The 26,290-nt window shown below is 34.9% G+C and overlaps 3 protein-coding genes across 6 annotated transcripts; all 3 read right to left on the bottom strand.

Moving 5' to 3' along the window:
• Positions 1-416: 416 nt before the first annotated feature.
• LOC116133654 (branched-chain amino acid aminotransferase 2, chloroplastic) lies at positions 417-8,210 on the bottom strand. 2 transcript variants are annotated; one of them, XM_031419342.1, is made up of 10 exons: positions 7,985-8,125; positions 7,718-7,812; positions 7,432-7,609; positions 6,244-6,420; positions 6,009-6,140; positions 4,485-4,583; positions 3,900-4,016; positions 1,901-1,996; positions 1,263-1,375; positions 417-917 (listed from the first exon to the last, which is right to left on the bottom strand). In XM_031419342.1, the coding sequence occupies exons 2-10, from the start codon at positions 7,747-7,749 to the stop codon at positions 797-799; spliced, it is 1,065 nt and encodes a 354-aa protein (XP_031275202.1). In that variant the 5' UTR covers positions 7,750-7,812; positions 7,985-8,125; the 3' UTR covers positions 417-796. The 2 variants fall into 2 exon arrangements, with proteins under 2 accessions (XP_031275202.1, XP_031275200.1); XM_031419340.1 differs by lacking the exon at positions 7,718-7,812 and adding an exon at positions 7,813-7,901 and having other exon boundaries at positions 418-917; positions 7,985-8,210.
• Positions 8,211-9,633: 1,423 nt separating this feature from the next.
• Positions 9,634-15,796, bottom strand: LOC116133649 (protein CROWDED NUCLEI 4). Of its 2 annotated transcripts, none has more exons than XM_031419333.1 (9): positions 15,412-15,796; positions 14,608-14,817; positions 14,257-14,510; positions 13,679-13,949; positions 13,479-13,562; positions 11,455-13,295; positions 10,913-11,333; positions 10,060-10,239; positions 9,634-9,968 (listed from the first exon to the last, which is right to left on the bottom strand). In XM_031419333.1, exons 1-8 carry the CDS (start codon positions 15,586-15,588, stop codon positions 10,114-10,116), a joined length of 3,384 nt encoding a protein of 1,127 aa, XP_031275193.1. In that variant the 5' UTR covers positions 15,589-15,796; the 3' UTR covers positions 9,634-9,968; positions 10,060-10,113. The 2 variants fall into 2 exon arrangements, with proteins under 2 accessions (XP_031275193.1, XP_031275194.1); XM_031419334.1 differs by having other exon boundaries at positions 10,060-10,233.
• A 1,372-nt stretch (positions 15,797-17,168) lies between these two features.
• Positions 17,169-22,957, bottom strand: LOC116133713 (lysosomal Pro-X carboxypeptidase). 2 transcript variants are annotated; one of them, XM_031419405.1, is made up of 10 exons: positions 22,402-22,954; positions 22,093-22,279; positions 21,580-21,713; positions 21,369-21,481; positions 21,111-21,234; positions 20,430-20,579; positions 20,164-20,319; positions 18,991-19,070; positions 18,863-18,912; positions 17,169-17,496 (listed from the first exon to the last, which is right to left on the bottom strand). In XM_031419405.1, the coding sequence occupies exons 1-10, from the start codon at positions 22,807-22,809 to the stop codon at positions 17,360-17,362; spliced, it is 1,539 nt and encodes a 512-aa protein (XP_031275265.1). In that variant the 5' UTR covers positions 22,810-22,954; the 3' UTR covers positions 17,169-17,359. The 2 variants fall into 2 exon arrangements, with proteins under 2 accessions (XP_031275265.1, XP_031275266.1); XM_031419406.1 differs by lacking the exons at positions 17,169-17,496; positions 18,863-18,912; positions 18,991-19,070 and adding an exon at positions 19,113-20,048 and having other exon boundaries at positions 22,402-22,957.
• Between the last annotated feature and the right edge of the window lie 3,333 nt (positions 22,958-26,290).

The raw sequence follows: 26,290 nt of genomic DNA, 5'->3' as shown, positions 1-26,290 counted from the left end.
GAGGAATATTTTTAATTAAAGATAGGGGGCTACATTTAAAAAAAAAAAAAAGTGTTTCTTTTTATAAAATTAAATACAATACATTTTTATTTTTAATGAATTTAATGTGTACCCTCAAGCCCTGAAGGCTGAAGCCCAATTATTAAAAATGTGACTGTTAGAAAAGAAAATCAAGATACGCTTAATGAGTACGTACTTACGTCAACTTACAAAAGCCCCAGCTTTATACCTGTTAGATTTGTCCTCTTTTTGATGGCAGTGGGATCTTAATCAGTTTTAAATCATGAGATCCAATAATGTTTAATATCTCATTTTTTTAACTAGTCCAACTAGAGGATCATAACACATGAATGCCTAGAATAAACCTAGAGATGGTGAAGCTTGTTGTAGATAAATACTTACAGCTTCCAGAAATAAATTGCTCATTATATATATGCAGATATGCTATCAAATAGCAGTCCATATTCACTTGATTTTTTTTTACATTTATTTGAATTACAATAAGACGTGCACACTTGAGCTTTCTCTTAATATTATCTTCAGCCACCATGATGTAGCTGAGTGTAATATATGAGATGAACATGAATAATTGTGCCATGGAAGTTATTTCTACTAATAATTAAAAAGAAACAAGAAGATATCAAACATGATTTTTTGGAATACATACTTATCTCTACTTGACAAGAAAGCAAACTAAAGAAACTTGTAATCACCACTGTATACTTAAAAGAGTTTCTTTCATCTGCAACTGCAATACCGAATTCAAAATGCAAACTAGAATTTGTACCAAGTATGACTAGTTCAGCTCCAGGGTCCAACTCATCTTGTCCTCTATAAGACCCATCTGTAGTTGGGTAAGCACGGAATATAGTTCTTGTGAGACAACACCAAAACCACCGCCATCTCCATACGCCACCCTGCACCAACATAACATAACATTTTACGTGATGTGTTTGTTATAAATTCACTATTATCAACCCTGCTAAGGACACCCCCAATTGAGCACTTGCAGGAGGTAATTCAAGGGTGTGCTTTAATTATTTGCACTCTTCCCCTAGGAACTCAAATTTTTATTAAGAAGGGCCACCTCACCAGCTGCTGTTATTAGCAAACCTCATATATAAACAGAATTCTTATTAATACATTTCATTTCGTGAATCAATTCCCCCGTTTAATATATATAGTAAGACCAGTACTTAAATAAATTAAAACATGAAGAGATGGTTTTTTATACATTCACTAGATAGCCAAGAGCTTTTTACCTTTTACCACGATAAGTGATGCTACCCACAGGTGATACAACCACAGCTGTTCCTGTGCAAAATACTTCATCAGCATCAAGCAATTCATCAACTGTCACAAGGCGCTCTTCAACCTGCAAGTTCAGATGACCACTGAAAAATCGAACCAATTCAAGGACCAATATTAAGAAGACCTATAAAGTGTGTAAAATGTAAGAATTTAAGAGGTCATTTTGTAACTTCTTATATTTGTAAGCTCAGATTACAAGTTGGGGGACTATGTCACTACAACAAAGGGTCATGGCACACATATTGATTACGCAGGAAAATTATTCAATACTTAAAACATCCTAAACTGTGAGTTTGGAAGCTTTGGGCTCTTTGTAACCTCAAACCAAGCTTTGGAAATATTGTAGACATCCTGTATGCGGGAACTCTTATTTGTCTGTGCATGTACCACATTAACACCAACTAGACCGTACGTTTGAACAATTTCCATCCATGAAACCAGCATCAAAATAAGAGTGTTCTCAATAAATTGAGCACTATTCTCAAAAGGCTCATATTTCCATCCTTCCAGATTTCATGATGTCACACTCAAAGGGGGAAAAAGAAAGAAATCAATCAAGATATTATCTCCATGGCAACATAAACATTACCTGAAACCCTTGGCTACGAGCAACATCAATTATGCTCTTTCTTGTAATGCCAGGTAGGATTGTCCCCTTGATTGCAGGTGTGGAGATAATTTTATCCTAGGAACATATCATAAATGAGAATGTATCAGCTCTAAATCCCTCTAAATTTCATAAAAAAACATGCAAAGTATTCACAGTGACTTGATAACACACATGTAGAGAATACAAGGGATCATAGTAGAAAAAAAACCAAATTCTCTTAACGCTAGAAACAGCAATATTTGAAAGCGTCTATGCTACTTAACTGCAATTTTTCTTTTTTCCCCTTTTAATCAATTGCACAGCCAACTTATAAACACAAGCAAATCATAATAAATAAACCATTGCCTCATAACATACAACACACATAACCCAAAAAGTAAATCAATTCAAATAAATTAAACTGCAGATAGCAGAGGTACAATTGAGACAGAAAGTAACTACAGGGAAAACGACAGTCATCATACCCCTAAAATCGGATAAATGGTAAATATATCTCGCAATATGAGAAATAGAGTACAGAGGTATCTTTTATGCTTGACCACTAAAATAAGTAATTTAGATTCATCTCAAAAGATTGTCAGTCTTTTGAGAACTAATTTCTGAGTGGTTCTCATGATAATGGTTAGTCATTCAATAATCTAACAGAATTTTCGTTGGAAAAATGGTTGTTTTCAAATGCATACATATGAGAAAAATAATGAAAATTACAACGGAATAATCTAATACAAGAATGTCTAGGTATTCTCAAAAAAATACGAGAACATCCAGACCGCTTGAAAATCAAACACATGCATTTATCTATGTACTGCAGCAACATGAAAGCTTGTACTTACACACATTTAAGATTAACCAATCCCAAAACTTCAAATTTCTCTTCCTTTTACCCCTATCTCCAACATCTCATGAGCTTGGTGTTATCACAAGTGAAATGCCCTTATTGAATTAACTACTCATCCCAAAAGATATACCAAAATTTTCATCCCAAGTAATGTGTAATCCTATGTGGTGTTGACTTGTAAATGAAGTAAAGATTTGGTAAATTAAGTGTCAAAACTACATAGGATGACACATCACTTGACACTTCTGATGAGATTTTTGGAATATCTCTTGGGATGTATAGCATTACTTGCCTTTATATTGATACCTGAATTTACAAGAATGGACCTTTTACCAATGGCATTCAACAGTTCTAGTGGCCTGAAAGCCCCAAAGGACTCAACTTAGTATAATCAAGGCAATATCTTGGAAATTGAAGTAAAATCCAGGTAGAGCGAAGAGGAGGATGAAACCCAGTTGAACAAAATCAATAGCTACTAAAGGACCCTCATTAGGAACTACTATATATGTACTCCTTAGTAAAAATTATACTTAAGATGACGGATCACATGGCAGATTGACAAAGCCTGTCCTCCTGAAGGCAACCCGACAGGCAAGCACCTCCAAGGTAGAAAGGATGCATGTCTACCTCAATAAACTCACACTCTAGCCAAACATATTAATACCTTAAACAAACCTCCTGTGTCTCCAACAGCTACAATACCCCACTGCCCTGACACACATTAAGCAGTGGTCATACCAGCCTAGATACTGACAACACACCTGTTAGATGGCAGAATGCCTTTCAAGTCATGGTTTGGGGTGCTTTGATATGAATTTCATTGAAAAAGCATGCTAGGGCCCACATCCACGTAGACCTCTCACATACAAGAAAGTTTGAGTCTACATGAGCCCCAAAAAAGATGATAAATGACATAATTTACAGGTAAAAATAACAGCAGAGATCTGTAACACTTGATGTACATAAGCATTATTAACTGCATGCAATTTGTTGCATGATATCCTCGTGGAAAGGATAAGATGAATGAATATTTCTTCAATTAAGGAATAAATATTAAACAATTATTAATCTTTCTTCCATACTTGAGCGACAGATGAAACTATGGTAACAAAAGAAAATTACACTAAAAATAAGTAATACCTTCACAACAAAAATGTTGCAAGAGGAAACCTCCTCCAGGTATTGCTTGTGAACACAATCTAGGTAAAGAACATCAGAATAGCCTTTGGCCTTTGCAGCAGATTGAGCCTTAAGAACCTACAAATAAAATTTTGAATCATGGAAATATATTAGGGATTACTGAATTTAATGATGCAGATGTTAAACATTTTAACCCATCTTCATTGCCAAAAGGTTAACCATGCTATGATAATGGTGTCATCCACTTTTATAATAATGTGCTCAGGCCTTCCCTGATTTACCACAAGATACAGATTCCATACGTAACAACAGAAAAAGAGGTAAATCTAACTGTGAAGGCACATTACATTGTAGAGAAAGAAATATACAAGGAAGAAATTTCAAAAGAACATAAGAATTCAGAAAACCTAGATTTAATCAACCTATCAGTAGGCAAAACCTAGCAATCAGCAATAAAGAAAAACATAAATCTTAGGGTTCAAACAAAATGAAGAGAATTTTATGAAACAAACCAAAATTACTAATAAAACAAATGTCTTCAGAAAGAATATTGAAACTCAAATAGCTACTAAAAGGCTGGCTTACCGCAGCATAGTTTCCTATAGTTTTTACACCACCAGTACCCCCAGGAGTTGCACGATGTAATTCATGCTCAACAATCAAATGTATTGGTGCTACGCCTTCCTAACATTGCAAAAATAAACACTATAATTAATAGTTGTTGTAAGGGATGTGCCATAGCTATCCATAAGAAATTAAAACCAAAGAGATTCCATAGAGTTAAGATAGCGCATACAAAACACCTAATCCTTTAAAAAAAATACTAATGATAAATAACCAAAGTATAAACACACACACCACAAACATTGCTTGCCCAAATACATTGTCAGTCATTCACCAAATTGCCACTGGTCATAAAGGGCAAGTAATGAAATTCACTATACACAATGTCATGTATTCCATCTCTGGATGAGGAATATTTTTGGGTGTGTTTGTTTTAGTATTTTTGATATTTTTAGAGTTGGGTGGGAATAACAAGGTAGGATTTAAAAATTAACAAAACACCCCCCTAGATTTGTTAATTTACTAAACACCCCTTAATAAAAACATTTAGAATTACAAAAACACCCCCACTCACCCATTAAATACCGACAGCCGGCCACCACCATCGAAAGGTGGCCAGATTTGCCGTATCATAGCACGACCGACTGGATCTAGCCAATCGTGCGTCGAGAAAGCATTTTCCAGCCAGATCCACCATGGATTTGGCCGGAAAAGGCCAAATTTGGCTATGTTTGGTTGTCAACGACAGCCATATCTTGGCCGTCATTAACAACCAGATCTTTGGCCGTAGATCTGGTCGGAAAATGATAGATCGGCGCACTACCGGTAAGATTCAGTCGGTAGTGCGTCATTATACCAGATTCCAATCACCTTCCGGCAGTGGCCACCGGAATCTAGCAAATGTGGGGGGTGGGGGTGTTTTTGTTAATTTTTAAACTTTTTTGGGGTGTTTAATTAAATTAATAAACTTATGGGAACTAAAAATAATTGAATAAAATATAATAGTATTTCCTAAATAATGAAACAAACAATTATTTTGATAATAGGATTGGAAATAAGGTAGAAAATAGTATACCAAATGGACCCTTTTATATTTATTGTCATAGAATTGCTAATTATAATTGCTAATAGTACTTCATAATATTTTTTTTAAGCAAAAGACTTGAATTCATCAATATTTCTGATATAAAAATTGGAGAAAACACAAGAGATTGCATCATCACTTCAAATAAGATTGAGCATGAAATTCAGAAATTGCATCTAGATCTAAAATGTCTGTAATGAGTCATAATTTATAAGCAGATAGCAAACCATGATTGATTGTAACAACACTTTTCCACATGATAATAAAGCAAGTATTCACTTACTATTATTTTGTGTACATATGTGCAAGTTTGTGTGACAGTGTGTATGTGCATGAGGGAAAAATATATCATAGAAAGCAGATAAAGGAGATAAAGGAGAAGTGACAGAGAACAAGGTAAAGACACCAAGTCTTAGGTAGCAAACTAAGTTGTAATTTGCATGTAACAAAAAGTAACAAACCTTAAAGTAGTTCCCAACAGGTGATACATAAATCAGAAAAGTATACTCAGGAGCAGGTGCAAGACCAAGAACAGCTCCACTTCCCATTAGCAAAGGCCTGATATATAAAGAACCTTTACCAGGAGGGGGAATCTGAAATGAAATATTAGCAACGAAAGATTCAAGAGCAGTTACTAACCACTCAAGTCACTAAAAAGGTCAAAAACTCATAGTGCAAAATTAAACCATTTTATACCCAACGTTTGTTCGCCAAAACAGTAGCCTTGACAGCTTCCACAAACTGTTCAATTGATGGTGATGGCATGCACATCCTTTCAGCACCCATCCTCATCCGCTGTGCATTTTCCTCAGGTCGAAATAAAAGTATACTACCATCTTCTTTCCTGTACGCTTTCAGACCTTCAAATAATCCCTAGTTACAAATAAGGAAAAGAAGAAAAAAAGATAAATAATCATTAAATTGACCCAAATGAATTAATATTTTAATTGAAGAATTTTACAACTTCCTTTATTATATCTTCCCTTCTTTTTGTTTTAGCCCCCAAAATCCTGAAATCACCAATTCCCTCACCTCCCTCTCCCCCCACACAAAAAGAAATCATGGTTTTGATTCCAAAAACATCTTATACACCTATAATTGGTCTTATCAACTACACTAGCTGGTGCTTACCCCTATGTAATCATTTAGTATTTCAAAAATGTAAAATATTTCAACAGCTAATCATTTAATGAAGTGAGCACTGCAACTCCCCTAGACAATGTCTTTCCATTATCCACTATTTTCTATTACTTTTGAATTCGCAATGGTAGAAAACAAATATTCACACATGCAGGCATGTCTCATCTGTTATTCATTTCTATACTACCTAACTGGTCCACCTCTGACTACCTGATATAAATATGGTGATGGACCTGAATGCTTTATTTTATGGCAGATGATCTTAACTACAGAGATGCTTTTGACAAACTCCAGGGTACTTTAGGCGAAGTCTTAAATAAATTTCAAGGATGTTTCTATTACATGCTAAAAGTTCATGTGAATGATCTGAAAAATTAGAAAAGCAAAATCCAGTAAACTTTAGCCACATTTTAGAGGAGATCAATGAAATATTCTAGAATACTTTTAACAACCAAAAAATTCAAGAGTTTGCCTAAATACAGGTGAGGAACCTTGTAATTTATATCTTCTAAAAACGAAGTTTTTCCGACAAAAAAGATCTCCATAACACAATCAATCATTGAAGAAAATAAAGCAGTTTAACCAAAAATTAGCATTTCAAAAAATATCATCTACAATAATGTGCAGGGAAATTAATGCACTAGATAAAGTTGCTGCACAAAAACATACTACATGAAAAACTCAATATCAAATATGATATGGTTCAGGGTGAAAATTCAGCATTGCAAAGATTAAAAAGCTAACCTGACCATAATTCAAAACACCAGCTGATGGGCTCAACTCAATATTACCGAAACGCTGTAATTCACCTTTAGAGAAGTTTCCATCCCGCGAACATTTCATCACATACATATAATCAGTAGGAAGAAACGAGAATCCAAGGTTGTCCCAGTCTATGTCCGCCAATTCAGTCTTTTGGTTGCTATATACCAAACCAATATACACGCACACCAGAAAAACACAAGTAATAAACACAAAATAACTATTCAGCATAATCCTTAAAATTACAAATATGCATATAAAATAGTACCTTGAAACACATCTATATCCATTATCGATCATTCATTTCAAGAATTGCAAGCGAAACCTCTACAGTATCCAATTGAAAACAAAACAAGTACAAACCTGAAAGTATTAGATAAAACAGCATAACGAGTGAAAGGAGAAGGGGGTTGATTAACATTGCAAGAAGATAAAGAAATTGGCTTTTGAAGCTGCAAAAAGAGTGAAAATCAACGGAAAATTAAAGAGATAGTAGAAAAGTAAAAATTGAAATGAAAAATAGTGAATCGGTCACCTTGAGAGAAGGGGGAGGAAGGAAATGTTGTTGCCTTTGAGAAGCGGAGAAGGAGAGAGGAGGAAGAAGGAGATTACAAGTGTTACGTGAAAGGTAATTGGTTGGCTGAAGGCCTGTTAACACTGCGCTGCTCTCCATTTCCTCTCTCTCTCTTTCAGTCTTTCTCTCTCTCTGATCTTCTCTCACAGTGTTTTTCTTTTGTTTTGTTTTTGTAGTGTCAGTGGAGGCTGCTGATTATGGGCGGAGGTTAAATCTTCTATTTAACCTAGATTCTATAACTACCTAAAGTTAAACGCTTCTTTCCATATTTGGAACCAACGTTTTCGATCGAAAAATGTTACACCACATCATTTTCTCACAATCCCCATATAATAACAATTCTTAATTAGTCAATTTATATTTTATAATAGATCTCACTTGAATTTTAGTTAATAAATTTTAACCAATTGTTTGTCACTTTAAATGGTGATGGTAGCATTACTCTTTTTACAAAACTTTTTGAAATTATCTCTATAGTTTATACTTCTATAGTCTAATGAGTGTCTTTTTAGTAGGATTGTATATGTATATTGGTTGCTTTTATTTTTAGTAATCTATTACTATTAATATCATCAATAAGATGTTGTGTAGAAAGATAAGATCTTTCACCTATTATTTATAGAAAATGTTATACTCACAACCTTTTCTTACAAATTTCCTCTCACAACCCTGATGTAATAATTCATAATTAATTATTTTGTAATTGATCAGCTCGTAATTAGTTTCATCTAGATCCCATCTGATAAATTACGACTAACCAATTATGAGTTACCACGTCATAATCGTAAGAGAAAATTTGTAAAAAGAGACTATAGACGTGGCATTACTCTTTGCAAAAAAGAGAGAGAACTTGGTTTAATCTACTTTTTCAATGTATAATTTTTCCGCAACAGGCAAAAGAATCCACCATTGTTTTAAAACCCAGACCAGGGGGCAACCCGTTTTGCTGTCTGTGGTCACGGGTCAACCGGTCCAATTGATTGGACCGATGATGTCAGCAATAATTTAATTTTTCAAAAATTACTATTAATCCCTTAAATTTTAGTATATTACAAAACATCCCTAAAAATTTCAAAGTAGTCCCTAAATTTTTTACTTATTTCCAAAATACCCCAAAAATTACTAATTGATTCCTAAACTTTTGATATATCTCAAAACACCCTTGAAAGTAACAAAGTAGTCCCTATAAATTTAAAATATTACAATACCCCCCTAAACCCTGAACCAGACCGGAAAAGTTGTTGAGTCCCGATCGAACCAGCCAGTCTGGTCCGGGTTTTAATACAGAGGAATCCACAAAGCCATTCTCCCAAAACTCCAATTTCGAGTTTCCTAATCAAATGAATTACAGTTTGGCAAGCTTCATAACAATGACAGGTACCAGAAGTTTGACATAACAATCGTATTGAAAACTCACTGAACTCACCATTTTGGCACGTTAACGTATCATTAGTGTTGGTTTCGTGATGCTTCTGTATTGGTTATTTGGAAGCATATACGTACACTCCTACCATAAATAAAGGAATTGCTACTTCAAATTCCTGGATAGTAAAGGAGAACTGCGGTAATAACATGGTGTAGGAAACCCTTTACCACCTGTAGTGTGCAAATAAAAACAACAAAAGCCAATCTGCATTCCAAACTTATCACCACCAATTTCAGGAGTCGGTAGATACAATCATCTAGGCAAAAGTAATCTACCACTTACCAAACAACATAGTAGGAAACCCAGAAGCCATACCGTAATACAAAATAAAATGTGAACCACCAACTGCCCTAAAGAAACCCCCACACAAAGGAAAGACCATATAGGATGGACAAAAAATTTACAAATATCTCACTAGATGATAGTTAGCTAAGTCATCTACAATTTGGGCCCGGGTACGAAAAAGTCTGCCGGCAATATTGACTAAAATCCTCCAACTGTTAAAAACCAAATAGTAACCTGTATCACATCGAAAACGTAATTAGTTAATTTACTACTGTTTATCTAGGACTAGGTCAAATGAAACAACCAGAAAGAGAAAGAAAGGTACTTCTGTGCAAGACTGCTCTAAAATACTGCACTGTGGCGGAGCGGCTCCAGAATTCTACTTCTTCACTTTGGATCTTGTCCTCTTTGCAATTTGCTCATCTTCCTTAGAATTGTCAGATTGGCCAAGATCATGCTCATTAAGCTTCTGATCACTCTTTCCAGATACATCATCTTTCTGAAACTACAAAAGAAAATAGGCTATGAATTTCAATCACAATAAAAAGAAAAAGATATAGGAACAAAACAGCAGTATAAAAGGATATACGAACAAAACAGCAGTATACTTCAAACTATTAATGGCACAGGCCATGGAGTAGCCAATACAAAAAACTTCCATCATGACGTGCCAGAGTCTGAGTCAGTGACAAATGGAAATCAGAGAACACATAATACAACTTTAAACAAATAAATCAAAATGCATCCCTAACTTTTGTGACTGAAAACTCATTAATTCCCAGAAAAAAAAAAAAAATGAAGATTAAGGACAGTTACAACTCAAAAAGTAGATCGCCATATTTTCTCTAATGAAAGATGCAGTCAAATGATATCTAGCACTGTTGTTTGGCCAGATTAAGAAAGATATGTTTAGCTTTGTTTCTTATTCCCCCCCAAAAAAATAAAATAAAATAAAATAAAATAAGGGGAGGAACTGCAATGAACTATACTTACTATCACTTCAAGGACATAAGAGCCTAATCCAGGAACACCTTTAAAATGGGTTCAAAACAACCAAACAATCATTACACAAACACATAATTTTGAAAATGCAGGAATAAAAAATGGTAACAAGTATTGCATGCTGTTTATTACATGAAAATACATGATAAATATGATCTGAGAACATTAGTTGTTACCTGACTAGTCTCAGTAACTTGTTTAACATTTCCCGTCTCTACTTGTGTAGAATCTGAAAAAACATTCTTTCCTCCAGCATTAAGAACATCCAGATCTGGTCCAGCAACAGGATTCTGCAAATGAACATTCTCAGTAACTTGTTTAACATTTCCCGTTTCTACTTGTGTAGAATCTGAAAAAACATTCTTTCCTCCAGCATTAAGAGCATCCAGTTCTGGTCCAGCAACAGGATTCTCCAAATGAACTATATTTTCTTGATTGATGATATCTTGATCATCAATCTTTTCACAAGTCACTTCTGAAATTCTAATGATTTTATCTATAACTAATACACTAGTCTCCTCAGAACCTCCCTGATTATGATTCGATGAGATGACTACATGTTGATCCTCTCGCACACTTGATTCTTTCGAAATTACACTGACACAAATACAACAAATGATTCAAATTGTAATTCAAAGTAGAAGCTACTACACATTAAGAAATTTTAAGGATATGACTAGAAGCAAAGAAACTGATTATAGAGGAAAAGAGTTTTTACTCGTGGGTGGTGGCCTCTTCGGATGGATTTGCAGGAACATCTTGTTGCTGCCTCCTCTTTTTCTTCTTCTGCCTTTGCAGTTCTGATGGATCAACAAATTCACTGGAAACATAGTTATCAGCCCTTCTTTTCCTTCCACCCTGAAGTCCATCCTCTGATATTGATTGCAAACACTTTTCAGCGGCATCTTTCTTGATTTCAGATTCTGAATCATGCGCTCCTTTAGCATCCTTATCTTCAGAGGGAACTTCAAGTATCACTTTTGGTTCTCCAAATGCAAATCTCACGGATTGCCTCTTACTAGAAGTAGCCAAGCTTGCATCTTCATGGTCAGATGTCACAGACTTATCCTCATCCTTTGATGAGGGTTTCTCGGGGGAATATTTAAACAATAAATCAGTGCATTTCTTGATCCATGAGAATCGAGCAGAGCTGGGATGAGAAGAACCATTTTCTTTTTGCACAGGAGGAGAATTAAACCCATTGCCATTGTCAGTAACATGTAGATTATTTTGTGAAACCAAATCAACATGTGATACGGGACTTTGCAGCTTTGAATATCTTCTGGCAGAAATTTTCTGCTGGGTATGCTCCAGCCTTGAGTGTTGCATCTCACTCACAGCCATATAATCTACAGCTATTTTCAAATCCTCCAATTTATTCAAGTGTTCGATCTCAGTTTGAATCTCTTCTCTATCAGCATGCAGCAATTCTCTCTGTTTTTCTAATTTCTGTCTTTGCACCTTCAACTCCTCAATTGAATTATTTAGTTCTGCCCATTCCTTGTCCCTTCTCTGACGATCTAAATTGATCTCCATTCTCTCAGCATCAAGCCTCTTCATTTCTAAAGTGACCTGTTCCAATTCTTTCTCTGCTTTTTCCCTAAGACAGCTAATATGCTCAAGTTCTTTCTTCTTTTCTTCGTCAAAGGTCTTCTCTTTTTCTCTAAATGAACTTTCTAATTCTTCACGCCTTTTCTCAATACAGTCCTCCAGTTCCCTCTTCTGCATCTCAATACCCAATAAGAAATCAGCACGCTCCCGCTGAATCTTATTGAACCACTCAGAATGCTCATGTACCATCTTGTTCATGAATTCTTCCCGCTCATGATTAAGTGATTCAACATCCCGTTTATGCTGATCTCGCATTGCATTCCTCTCTTGTCGAAGGCTATCACGCTCATCCTTAAGAAACACAGAAATGGCCTCTCTCTCAACAGCAACACGTTCTGCTTCCTTCCGCAGCTCTTCTCTCTTTTCATCCATGAACTCCCACTCTGCTTCAAACTTTGTTTTCTCTGCTTGCAATTTGTCTACCTCAGCCATAAGTTCCAGTTTCTGAGCCCTAACCATATCAAGTTCTTCTTTAAGTTTCATCTCTAAGATTGATAGTTCGTCTGTTTCACTTTTCATGGCTTCTAGTTTCTCCTCTGCACGAAAAACTTGTTTCTGTTTGGCATCCAGTGAAGCCGAAAACTTCTGAAGATCTAACTTCATTTCTTTAACATCTTCTTTTTCTTTTTCTAGAAGTGATTTCTTCAGTTCAACCTCCTTTGCAGAAGAAATCAAACTTTTTTCCTTCTCATCAAGTAGATTTGACCTCTCTATCACATCCTTCTCTTTATCTGCCAATGCCCTTGACTGAACCTCTAAGTCATGTTCCCTTTCCAGAAGCACATCCTCCCGCTGATTAAGATCCATCTCCCTCAACTCCCATGCTCGTCTCTTGGTCTCAATTTCATCTTCCACCAATTTGCTCCTCCTCTCCAACTCAGCCTCAAATTCCAACTTCTTTACTCTTAAAATAGAATCATGATTGGCAACTGCCTTTTGAATTTCATCCTGCATTGTCAATCAAAATAAAATTTAAAAAAAAAAAAAGGCACAAGTAACTGCATTGATTCATAAAGTATGAAAACCCTTCAAGCAAAAAGAGATCACAAAACACTCTACACTCAGAACAATGATCATACACATTACTATTATTCAAAAAAGAAAAGAGACAGATGAGACCAGAAAACTCACAGATTCTTTGCTTGCAAGTTTTTCCTTTGCAAAATGTAGTTCCTGCTCCTTCTTATTCAGCAAAGCTTCCCTCTCAATAATGGCCTGTGTACACCAAAAACAGAGGCTACTTTAATATAACATCCAATAAGAGAAACATTCTCAAACAGACAATAGCTTAACATCAAGATATTTTTAAGAAGTAAAAAACTAGTATGAACCTCTTCTCTTTTTGATAAGGAAAGCCTGGAGAGTTCTACATTGGATTTCTCTTCCTTTAAGGCTAAGAGTTTCTCCTCAAAACTTGCTCTTGAGGCCTCTAATTCTTTTTCAAGTCGACTTATTTCCAGAGATCTACTAAAGATGTGGTCTTCCCTTTGATTCAGCGAAGTTTGTGCATCAAGCAATCTTTCATGTTCTTGCTGCAGAATCTTCTTCCTTTCACTTAATGATTGTCTCTCAAGAATGATCTCTTTCTCTTTCTCATCACAACTAAGACATGGCAAAATAAATAAATAAATTTATACATTATTGAGGCAGCTTTCAAAGGTTCCTTACAAATCTATAGCACTATAATTATAAGGCCATGAGCAAAGTGTTGCAATGTGTAAGTGAGATGCATTTTCTTCTCATCCCCTGCCTAGTTTTTGTTAGTCATTTCAATTTGGAATTAAAGCAAACCACAGATACCTCATTGCCTCACTTGAACCTCTCTCCTAATGTAAACTGGGTCAAATAAATATAAAACTAAAATAGCTTGCACTTTAAAAATTACACAAACAAGATGGAAAACACATACTCAGACTTGAAAGATACAATGCGCTTAGAAAGATCATCTTCACGTGTCTCAACTTCCTTCAGCTTTCTTTCTGCAGAACGATGAAACCTGCTAGCCTCAGCTTCTAAAGATTCTGCAGCACGCAACTTTGCTTCAGCCTCTACAAATTTTCTCTGAGCATCTTCAATCATAATGCGTGCTTCAGCCAATTTACACTCAGCTGCAACCTTTATTTCAGCAGATTCTGCACGCATCTCATGCAAGGCCTTCTCAATCTACAAAAATCCATTAAAAAGTAACAATAATCATTACAGCATAATGCAAGAAGGAAATATTTACTCAATTAAAGAAAGATTCAAAATAATATCTTACACTAGCTAAACACTCTTTCTCAACACCTAAAGCTTTCTTCAAACTTTCTTCCCGTTTCTTTGCTTCAGCCATAGCAGATAAGTGCGCAGCTTGGTCACGCTTATGCAATATTTCAGCTGCTTCAGCAGCAGCATTAATTTGCTCATACTTGGAAGCCAACTCCTTTCTTTCCAATATGAGAAGGCCCATATGATGCTGGTGGTCAAAGATCTACATAAAGTAAAACTGCTGAGATCTACAATTGAACATAAACTAATGCAAGGAGAGATAATTTCGAAATCTAATATAACTGTCCAATTGGGGTTACACAAAAAAGTGTTAAATCATGGTTCCAACTACATATTTGAATAACATTTAATAACGTACAGCATTAGACTTGTAATATAGCAAAGAGAACATCATATTAGCGACATTGATTGTAAAACAATCGACATTAAATGTTATTAAAGTTATTAATATAGTTTTGTCGTTAACAAAACATGTTATGCCGCTATGCAGTAATGTTACCAGTATTCTTACTACGGGTAGCATAACAATTCCCATGAAATCAATTATACATATACACCATACAGAATAATTCTATTTCTTTACTCTTCTCATCTAAAGATAGAAGCCACACACTTAAGCCCGGTTCCCTTTTAGAAACAATTAAATTTAAAAGTTGAAAATTCAAAAAATACTAATCCTTTGTTTTTCACAACTGTTTCATCAACAAAAAGAAAAATAAAATAAACCAAACCAAATTAAAACAAAAATGAAATCAAGAAACAATGAAAAGTAAACTTTAAAGAACAATCAACAAACCTCAGCTTCAAGCTTTGCTATGTAAGCAATAAGAGCGGCCTTGTCTCTGCGTTTAATCGACTCTTCATCGAGTCCGGCCTCTCTGAGTCTCTTCCAGATCGTTTCATCAGTCAAAGGACTGTGCAAGATTCTTGAACTCGGCGTGATTACGAGTCTTCCTGAGGTAGGACTCGCCATCACCGGCGAGTAGAATCAAAACCCTAGATTCTGTGATCCGGTGGTGTTTGGCAAGCGCCAATCTAATCTTTCACGTTTCTTGCTTTTGCCTTTTATGTTGTTTTCGTCTTTCCTTTCTCTGAAGAGTGGCAGAGAGTGTTGTGCTGTACTCGAGTTAAAATTGAATCTTGAGAGTAGAACTGAGAGTGGCTTTACTGGACCGAGTTGGGCTGAGTTGTTGAAAATAAAGTAAAATTGGGTTTTGTGAAGGAAGGTGCTTCATATGGACAAGATGAAACGTCGTCGTTTAAGATATTTTTTGGATGCTTATTGCTTAATCTACAAAGCCGCCTTTGATTTTTGGATTAGCAGTTGAAAGTTTAAAGATCTTGTTGTCTTCAGATGGAAACTAGTAACTAATAGTCAATGCTCTGTGTCATCCAAATTTAAGAAAGGTAAATCAAAGTTTATTTTATTGGACGAATTTATATTATATTATTCCTTCACCCTGGTGTATATATATATGTGATATGTTTGGTCCTTAAATATTTCAAAAAATATTATACTGCATAGGCATTCAATTTAAATAAATGTATTTACAATTTAAAAATATCACATTTGTCAAGTTGGTTAGAGCAACGTTAAACTTGTGTGGGAAAAGGGTCTATTCCATTTCACAAAGGAAGTAATTTGTCTATTGAAAAGGAAAAATTACTTGTTCAAATGTNATGTTGTTGTCTTCAGATGGAAACTAGTAACTAATAGTCAATGCTCCGTGTCATCCAAATTTAAAAAAGGAAAATCAAAGTTTATTTTATTGGACGAATTTATATATATATGATATGTTTGGTCCTTAAATATTTCAAAAAATATTATACTGCATAGGCATTCAATTTAAATAAATTTATTTACAATTTAAAAATATCACATTTGTCAAGTTGGTTAGAGCAACGTTAAACTTGTGTGGGTAAAGGGTCTATTCCATTTCACAAAGGAAGTAATTTGTCTATTGAAAAGGAAAAATTACTTGTTCAAATGTTGAATATTAGTCCAAATTAAACATACAAAATTTTCAACGGATAGAATTTTAACCCTGCAGCAACATTTCTTAACGTGCTAACCACCTTGGGCATTAATTTTAAAAACACAGTTAAATATCCAATTCTTTATCCTTTCTAAGATCATGTTTTGAATTTTTTATTTGAAGATTAAATTATTTTTTATTCATTTCTATTATCTTTTATTTCTTGCATTTATCTTTATTATTTAAGTTAAACAACTCTCGTGCATCAGTCATTCACTAATCAATACTTTTTTTTTTTTTTTTGGTATTGGAATTTGGAAGGTGTAATGGGTAGCTTGCGAAAACCTCAACAACTTTTCACATTGTCATTTCTAAGTATATAAATTATGTTGACACCTTATTCTTCAATTTTATAGCTTAATTAGTTTCTTTTTCTTATAACACAGAATCCTCGAAATTTGCTTACTCAACTCAAGTATAAAACCAAATTCTTTGCTACCCTTATTAAACAATAATTGATTCCCAATCTCAATCATGCATTCCAGTAAACAAAAAATATCCTATGTGATAGTAAAGATAGCAAGAGTTGATGAACACATTTTATTTATGTTGATGCTTACAACATATATACATATACGCCCTTTAAAAACAATCAACAGCGCCTTCAAATAAGTCCAGGATGAAAAAGCGTGTTTCTATTTACAAAAGGCAAGTCATTTTAGCGTCAAAGTAGTTACATAAATATTTACTTTCACCACAGTTTACTCTTTACATGCTGGAAGTTGCTTTCTTCTCCTGATAGTAGTTTATCCACCCTTCAATCAGCTTAATTTCAGTTTCCCGTTGCTCTATCAACCAAGCCGGATCCTCAGGAGTAGAAGGACGCAAATCTATGTGATGCGCACCTGATAAATGGTAGAAGGAAAGAATCACTTTCAGCAAAATTATTAAGCTGCCTAGCCATAAGGCAATATGTCATAAGAGATCATCAATTCATTTATTCATTCATAATGCAATGACCTCTGGTAGATTCACTTTTGACAAACAATAAGCAGGATATTGTACAGATAACTAACTTATCTCATAGAAAATGGCCTATGGAAAATCATTTGATGAATGCAACTTCTCGCATCACTACTAACCTTATCAAGCCTACAAGTGAGCAGTGGTAAATCCATTGATGCACTAGATTCTAAACCTTTTAGAACTTAAATACAAGGACCAGGGTTTATATAATTCTAGGATGGAGTCACTAAAACAATGGGAATTTCTTTTTCTTTTTTTTTTTTTTTTCTTCATAGGACACACCAAAAGGTAATTACATGGGTCTTCTCTTGCAATTGTTGTATAGATCGTAAGTTCTGGTTAACCCCATGCAGCCAAAGGCCAGTATGTCCAACATCCTTAGAGAGCTAGGTACAAGATTGACCAATAAGGCCTCATAAACAGCATTCTTGAGAAGGGCCATCCAATTCATCAGCACCCCTTACTCAGCAACTCTCACCTCTGACCCAAGGAAACCCTTTTTTTTTTTTTTTTTTTTTTTTTTTGTTCAGATAGAAACCTCCTAGAATTTAAATTCAGCGAAAGGCAAAAGCCATAGAACTAACCCTTTTCCAGGTCAGTGAAGACTTTTCAATACCATCCTGCCAGATGGAAGAAGATTATAGAACAAGAAGTTCGCCTGAACCTACTAGTAAATGAAACTTCCAAGACACTTTATGTTATACTTAAATCAGTAATCATCCACTATATTCCAATAGAAGAAGAAGAAGATAATACATAGCAAATTATGCCATTCAACAGTTAACGTACATGGTTGCAGGGATAGTTTATGATGGTTTTGTGCATAGTTATATTCTGACTAAAGATTGAGGATTCTACATGGGTAGTTTCTGAAATTTGTCCCCAAAATGATATCAGCCCAACCTTAAGCCGCTGGGGCAGATAATTGTCATATGTTAATTCAAGCTAATCACCCAAATGTTTTGAACTGAATTGAGCCACTGATTACACAGAATTAATCCACCAGGGCAATAACAAAATACATCTAAAGGGAGGGTTGCAAAACAACATCTCATCAAATAGCAGCCCAATGTCTAAAATAGAAAGATAGGTGCATCAAAGCCTTTATAGCCGAAATCATAGCGATTGTTTAAAAGAAGAAAGAAAAAACTAGTTCCAACAGATTAACGTGAGTTGAAGGCCTGATAGCCTTAGTATATACAGATAACTGTAACGATTGAAAGATGATTTCAGATAAAGCATTACCTTCTTCGGTTACAAGAGCAACAATAGTATCAGATATATTGTGGAGAACGCTGCAACAAGCAAATGAACACCATCAGAAAATGAAAATTAGCATCAATAGCTACATCTCAGCTGTGTGAAGAATTTACCTGCCACCACTCCAGGGATCCAATAGACCATTTGAGAAAATGATGTTACTTCCAAACAGTGTCAACGCAGTCTTGATATCCTTCATGATAGAAATGGACAAAGACAGAATTAAACTATAGCATTCAAGAATACGCAATATTTGTATCATGAATATGGGACCACAAGCTATTCATTGACAAAATATTACAGGTTTTATACCTAACATATATAAGAAGCAATTGAAATAGCAAACATAGCCACACGATATATTTGCATGAACCAACAGACCCTTGCAAAATGATAATGATACCGCTTTAGGACACAAGATTCTGAAAAATGACTTATAAGCATATCTAACTGCCAGCCTCAAGATTTAGGTTACTCCACTTAAGCGTCTCAAGACAAAACAAGCGGCCCAAAGCAAGCAGAGCACAGTACAATTGGCAAAATAAATTTACAAGACCAGAGATGGGAATTCAATATAACCACCATTCAGATCAAAGACTATTCTATCAACGTTTTTCCCATTCCCAGAAGTGCACTCTTGAATCTTTTATGCTGGGGATTTAGGGGAATCACAGCAACTTGAAGCAAATAGCAAGAATAAAGAGAATTTGGGAATATAAACATTGTCCTTCGCTCTAGCATATCTTTTTATTATGTCAAGTGTAAAAGTTTACTTTTCTGAATAAAGTGTCCTATTAAGTACCCTAGGGTTCACACTTTTGAAACCTTAAGAAAACTCAGTAGTCAACTGTAAGTTACATGACAGTTGAACTTTTTCTTGATCAAGACTTAAAAGGAAAGTGCACAAACACACATAACATACAAAAACATAATTTTCTGAGATCTAATAAGACAAGAAAATGCATAAAGACAAGTTCACCCACATTCCATGTATGGTTATTCCATCAACCCCCATTTTGTAGCTATAAGATTTCTTACACAATTCACATACGTAAATAGCGTATGCAAGTGCCAACATACTTAATATACAATATCAACAAAACCAAAATATGGTAAGGGAGTCAACTGAGAAAAATGGTAAGGGAGAGACGAATCAATTCTCATACACAACCTGTAATTCAAATGGATAAATTCCTTTATATCCAAACAACAGATGTGAGAAAGAGACAAACGTTCACTATATAAGATTGATCATATTTTTTTTTTTCAAAGAAGGATTCCCTTACATGTCCACCAAATTGCGTTGTTATCCATCGAGGTCTTGGTACCACCTTGAATTTCTTCCAACATTCTTCTTGAAAAGAGGAGTAATTGAAGTCATATGTAGGAAACATGCTCGCATCTTGGCTACTAGACATTGGCATAACCATCTCAGTGCATGCCTGCAGTGGGAAATAGAACAATCGAAAGAACCTAAGATAAATATGATCCTTTCAGGAAATTAAACATTAGCAAATGCATAATTGTTTGAATCACTAAAGAACTCTTAGACCTGCCAGTTCCAACCATCCAAGCCATGAGGATCATCATCTAGTTCAAAGCAGTCGACTTTTCCGGTGTAATTGTAATAAACACTAACTCCTTCAAATATGCGCTCCAGAATGCTAGAACCCTCTGGAGAATTATCAATTTTGTTGCAAACCTACAAGAAGTTGAATGGGTAAAAAAACTGTTTCCAAATAATGGAAGAAAAATCAAAGTCCAGAAGACCACATATAAATTACTAAGGGCAGATGAAGAAAAGCTTTAGGGCAGCATGACTCCATACATTTCTGTCCCTGGAGAAATTCAAATTTTTATGGAAAAGTAGGAGCAATACAAAGGCACTCTTGCAAGAGAACAGTCTATACCTAACTATTAAGACAAGAAGGGAAAACTATCTTGAAATCTTATAGCAAATAATGTAAAAAAGATGCTGGTCTGCAGAATATTTATTTCTGCTAGTAAAGAATAAAAAACATAGAAAGCAGATTATTTTCAATAAGCAGAAAAAGTTGAAAAGCATAGTGAACTATCAGATCACTTTTATGACTAAACCTACACAAAATGATTTAGCCAATGAGACTTGCCATATGTCAGTTTTATATCACATCAATTTGTATATTAAGGATTTATACATGTAGTTTTGTTAAGTCTAGTAATATTGTAAATTAATTAACAAATCCCAACTAACCTCTCTTATAGGGTATCCAGGCAAAGGCATCATAAATTCAGACGGATATGGGTAATCCACCATTGCCAGATAACTATATGCAGATTCCAACCAGTCAGCAAGATCTTCTGTCTTACTTAAATCCCTGTAAAATCAAATACCCAGTTGAATAACCAAACAAGCCAAGTCAAATAATATAGAGTAAACAAGGTAGTTCAACTCAATCACGCATTACTTAAACTGAAACATGCATACATTTTCTCATTGTTTATTTCTTACCTACATAGACGGAAAGTTTTGGCCAGTTCATGAAGTCCATTCTCTTTCTGACCTTCAGATATCAATTCACCCCAGGATTTTTTTATAGTGTTAAAGCAGCTGGTACTTTCACGCTATGGATATAAGACAGCAACAACATTATAAAACACAGCATAGATTTTCAAGATGTACAACTAGAAAGACTAGAGTAAAAGAAACTGCGATGACACACCTTGAAATCATTGGATACAAGGTCATTAAATGTTTCTGCCGGCACAATATCTTCAAATTGAAGAATCGGTGCTGAAGAAGCAAGTGCACCGATGGAGATGTGAGGATACTTCAGCCTCATCCAGGCCGCTAACACTATTCCATTGAAACAAAAAAGAAACATAAATATAACTCTAGTAACTAATAGGTGCCCTGGTCAATGCAACAACAACAAGGTCTAAGGCAAAAACACTATCAAACTCAAAACATTAATGGATGGCACATAAGATTTTTAGCGGCAAAAAACTAATAAAAGAAATGTTCTTACTAATAAACATATCTCATAACAACAAATATCTGGACCACAACTCCACACAAGTAAACAAAACATTTACTTTTCTAAACTAAAAAGAACGAAAATCAATCAATCAGTGTGCTATTTATTATGCTTCTATCGCAAAAAATTAATTACTTTGAGCTGTTAAAGTTTGAAGTAATTAACAAATAATGAAGACATGGGCAATGGTTGACTTACTTCCACCATAGGATCCACCGAATAACACAACAGGGCAAGCTTCAGCCGACAAATTCCGTTTCAAGTCAGTAATTAAAACGGCGAAATCAGCTAAAGCTTGTTCTGCCGTCAGGTACGATAACGTCGTAGCATTTCTATACGCCTCTTCTCTACTTCCATACGGCAGTGACTCGCCATAGTAACGGTGCTACCAATCACATAATGCAAGACATAAACGTAATTAAGTAACTCGATTTGATATTTACCAAATATATGTTATTGAATTTAAATTCAATCCCGGTGAATTAGTTATCCATAATTTTAACTAACCTCGGGAAAGACAAGCATGGCGCCAAACTTGGGCGCGATGTCCCACATGAAGCCGGAATTAACGGCGAACCATTCGATGTCTCCCTCATTGCCGCAGTAGAGGAAGATTGGGGCCAAGTGGAAGGGGCCCAACCAGTGCTCGGTGTTTATTAGGTATCGTTGCTGGAAGTTCGGGAGATCCGCGAAGCTGAAATGGTCGAGACGCTGCTCGTAATATTTGGTCTCGTACTGGTGCTGTTGTTGATGTTGTGGTTGGGGTTGGGGTTGAGGTTTCGTTTGCTTTGAGAATCTTCCAGAGAGCCTTGGGGTCCGCCTGAATTTGAAAGGCTGTGATGCAAGTGCAGATGGAAATGAAATGGAGATGATGATGACGATGATCGAGAGAATTATTCGTGAGGATTGTGCCATTGTTTTGTTTTGAACGTTGAGTTCATTGAGTTGGATAATGTGGAGTGTGGAGTTATGATTAGGCTGGAGTAGAGTAGGCGGTAGCCATGGGTGGAATTCAGCTGCGATCGGATGCAGATTGCAGATATATGTGATCTTAATCAATCAGAGCTTTCTAATTGATTTGATGATCGATTGATTGAGTCTAATTGGGAAGGTCTACAAGTTTTGGTATTCGCCGAAGCACTGGATTATAAAGTAGGTGTAAATTAATAATTGTCCTAAGTTTGACGCTTCTGACTCTTAACTGGTTGGGCTGGGTATACTTGAAGAGCAACTTAAATATGAGGAATGGTAGACAGCCCCACCTATTTACAAATGAACCGTTATTTTCAATTTTAATCAAGACAAAAATTAAATGAAAAATCTCTTAAGCACCAAAATCATTCTTTCAATCATTTTCCCATACGATGAGAGTTTCACAAATCTCAAAGGTTCCACTACAGAAAATAAAACTTAGAAAAATCTTCCCAAAATATCGTACGATTGAGCCATCCCAAAAAAAAAAAAAAAAAATGGAAACTACAAGTCAATGTCAAGGGCTTTGGCGCCAGAACGCTAGCCACCAAAAAGAAAGTGCCAATAACAACAACAAAAACAAGGAAAATGACGATGATCATCTTCCACGGGTAGTTTTGGATTAGAGAAGAGGGAAAATAAAGAGAAATACAGTCACGTGTGTTCGGGGTTTTTGGAAAGTTTTATCTTATTCGTAAGGGTGTTGTAGTCTTTCCGTAAATTTTATCCACTCAGTCTCAGCCAACAGAAGTTAGTAACGTTTGTTTGTTTAAGGAATTATTTTGCCATGGAAAAATCATATGTCCTGTATTGTCACAGGGATATAACCTAGACACTCCAGGGTCTTTATCTCTTAAGAAATCCATTATTCTCTTTAACTCTTCTATATCTTCACCAATTTTTTCATGTATTATAGGGATTATTTTAAAGTTTTTCCATGAGTATAGCAAAACTATCTTCTTCCCTCTCCTTTTCAACTAAAGGATCCAATAATGGTTAAATGCTTNTTGATCCACTCAGTCTCAGCCAACAGAAGTTAGTAACGTTTGTTTGTTTAAGGAATTATTTTGCCATGGAAAAATCATATGTCCTGTATTGTCACAGGGATATAACCTAGACACTCCAGGGTCTTTATCTCTTAAGAAATCCATTATTCTCTTTAACTCTTCTATATCTTCACCAATTTTTTAATGTATTATAGGGATTATTTTAAAGTTTTTCCATGAGTATAGCAAAACTATCTTCTTCCCTCTCCTTTTCAACTAAAGGATCCAATAATGGTTAAATGCTTGTATAAAAATAAGTTTCTAATTTGATTTACATCTGATAACTTTCTATATACTTTTCTTCCAACAAAAATATTTTGAAAATTGCAACTTTATCCCTCTCAACTCCGACATGGGAGGAGCTATTCAGAAAACTAATGGGGTGCTAATAGTATCAAACCTTAAATATCCATCGAGTTCCGGCCCATTATTAGTGAAGGTTGTAACTTAAAAGAAGGCCATAAGCCCGTAAAAAATTTCAGATTTGCCCACGCTTTACTTTGGGACAATAATTATTAGTTAACAACAACTTAAAAGAGGGCCATAAGCATATTTTTCTCGAATCTGATTTATATCCTCTTGTAGTTATAAATACAAATAAATATTCTGAATAGACTTATTCTTTCAAATTATTATCCACAAACTTTTTAATAGTTTATTCTTAAAGATACTGCGTGTAAAATTTTCTTTTCTTTATTTTAATGGTGTAAGTTCTTTATCCTTAGTGATCCTGTTTGTGTTCCCACTTCATCAAATTGTGATATACAGCGATATATAAAAAAAGAAATATATACGATTCAGGAATAAAGAGATGGAAAGTAAGTGTGAAAAGGGTGGATTGGATTAGAGATGTTGATAGTGAGGATAATTAAGTGGATGTTCATGTTGTGTTTGTGTGTCAAGAATTAGAAGCAAACTTAATAGGAATATTGGTATCACCCACAAACAATCTTCCAAGGAATATCAGCCTACCTAATTCCTATTATAAGCATATCTCTCTTATTGTTTGATTCCAGAATCGTTTCATTATAATTTGCGACCCATAACATTTCAACTGATTACACATTTATAGCATCTCATGCTTTAAACCCATCTAGAATATAATATATTCTTGATGTCTCACTCTCACCTCACCTATTATAATTATTTAGGTAATTAATTAGTCAATTATTATAATAATGGAAAAAGAATAAGGAGTGCAGTGGGCTGACTTTGAGTGCAAGAGAATTGATTGATATAGATAATGGACAATAATATAATAAGATATGATAATCATGGGCCGTATTTTAGATGAAGTATAAGATTAGCTGACTCATTTAGAAAAGATTGGGACCGGCATTTGTCTTCTTTCTGAACCCATTGCGTGCCGCCCAATACTTTTTTGAATTACTTGTTCAACGAAGAAGCTAGAAGCGTCAGGCGGCTCAGCCCTCAGCCTCAGCCTCAGCCTGAGTATAAAAAGAAAGTAATCAAACTCTTATCTTATGCACAAAAGTAGGTACTCGAGTATATGTTTGAACGAAACATAGCCCTTTCACCTCATTTTCAATCAAATCTCTCGGCATAGAACGGCTAAATTATCCAGAGTGCTCAGTTTCATTGTTGGAAAGGAGAAAATTTTGTTGGGATTCTCGCTCATGACTAGCAAATCCCATATCTAAATTTATAAAATTTATTAAGAATTTTAAAAGAACAAACTGTTGGAATATATGTTTTAATTGTTGGAAAGAGTGTGTAACGGGTTACGGGAGTAATCACAGTTGTCATTTCAGTGTTGTATTATTTGTCAAGTAAGTTTATTTTTAATTTAAAATTAATTAATACTTTTTATCGTGTTATGTTATATGATAAATACTGATTGAGTTGACCAATGGGTTTTTTTTTTTAATAATGGACATAATTACAACGTAAAAGATAACGGGATCCGTTGATTAGACAATGATAAGATGTGGTCACCGATTTCCCCTGATCTTCTGATGATAATTCATCAAAAGAATCAAGTAAAGCAACTTTTCATACAGTCCTGCTTTCCAGCCACCACAGAACAGAGCCCAGCTAGCTCCAGTTGTATGGCTCAGGCTGATGCCAAAATACAAATTAAAATAAATAAATAAATAATAATAATAATGTAATTGATTAATTGATGAAAACTACTAACCTACTGTGGTGTTTAATTATTCATTGGAAATTTCACATTCAAATTAATGGAATCATTCATTATTTCTTAAAACATAAATGCAAAGCACAATTTTCTAGTGTGTTAATGTGTGGTTAATTAATAAGTTAGTTGCCTAACTTCTTGTTTACGGTTAAGTAAAATCTAAACAATTAATGAAGCTGCCTAAATAATGACAATTAACACATATACTTAACCACCA

Source organism: Pistacia vera, unplaced genomic scaffold, assembly GCF_008641045.1.
Source record: "Pistacia vera cultivar Batoury unplaced genomic scaffold, PisVer_v2 Contig272, whole genome shotgun sequence".
Taxonomy (NCBI): domain Eukaryota; kingdom Viridiplantae; phylum Streptophyta; class Magnoliopsida; order Sapindales; family Anacardiaceae; genus Pistacia; species Pistacia vera.
The sequence above is the reverse complement of the archived record's forward strand: the minus strand, read 5'-3'. Positions and strand labels throughout refer to the sequence as shown.

Bases quoted from the DNA above. Each gene is read 5' to 3' on its own strand.
- LOC116133654 (XM_031419340.1), bottom strand. From the start codon at position 8,122: ATGGAGAGCAGCGCAGTGTTAACAGGCCTTCAGCCAACCAATTACCTT. The intron at 6,421-7,431 runs GTTAGCTTTTTA...ATTTGTAACTAG, and splicing joins GTGTTTTGAATTATGGTCAG to GGATTATTTGAAGGTCTGAA. The intron at 4,017-4,484 runs GTAAGCCAGCCT...TTTTATTTGTAG, and splicing joins CTATAGGAAACTATGCTGCG to GTTCTTAAGGCTCAATCTGC.
- LOC116133649 (XM_031419333.1), bottom strand. From the start codon at position 15,588: ATGGCGAGTCCTACCTCAGGAAGACTCGTAATCACGCCGAGTTCAAGA. The intron at 13,950-14,256 runs GTATGTGTTTTC...GCCATGTCTTAG, and splicing joins ATTGTATCTTTCAAGTCTGA to TTGTGATGAGAAAGAGAAAG. The intron at 13,296-13,478 runs GTGAGTTTTCTG...TTGACAATGCAG, and splicing joins AACTTGCAAGCAAAGAATCT to GATGAAATTCAAAAGGCAGT.
- LOC116133713 (XM_031419405.1), bottom strand. From the start codon at position 22,809: ATGGCACAATCCTCACGAATAATTCTCTCGATCATCGTCATCATCATC. The intron at 21,235-21,368 runs GTAAGAAATAAA...TTGATTTTACAG, and splicing joins AAAACTTTCCGTCTATGTAG to GGATTTAAGTAAGACAGAAG. The intron at 20,580-21,110 runs GTTAGTTGGGAT...AACTTCTTGTAG, and splicing joins CTGGATACCCTATAAGAGAG to GTTTGCAACAAAATTGATAA.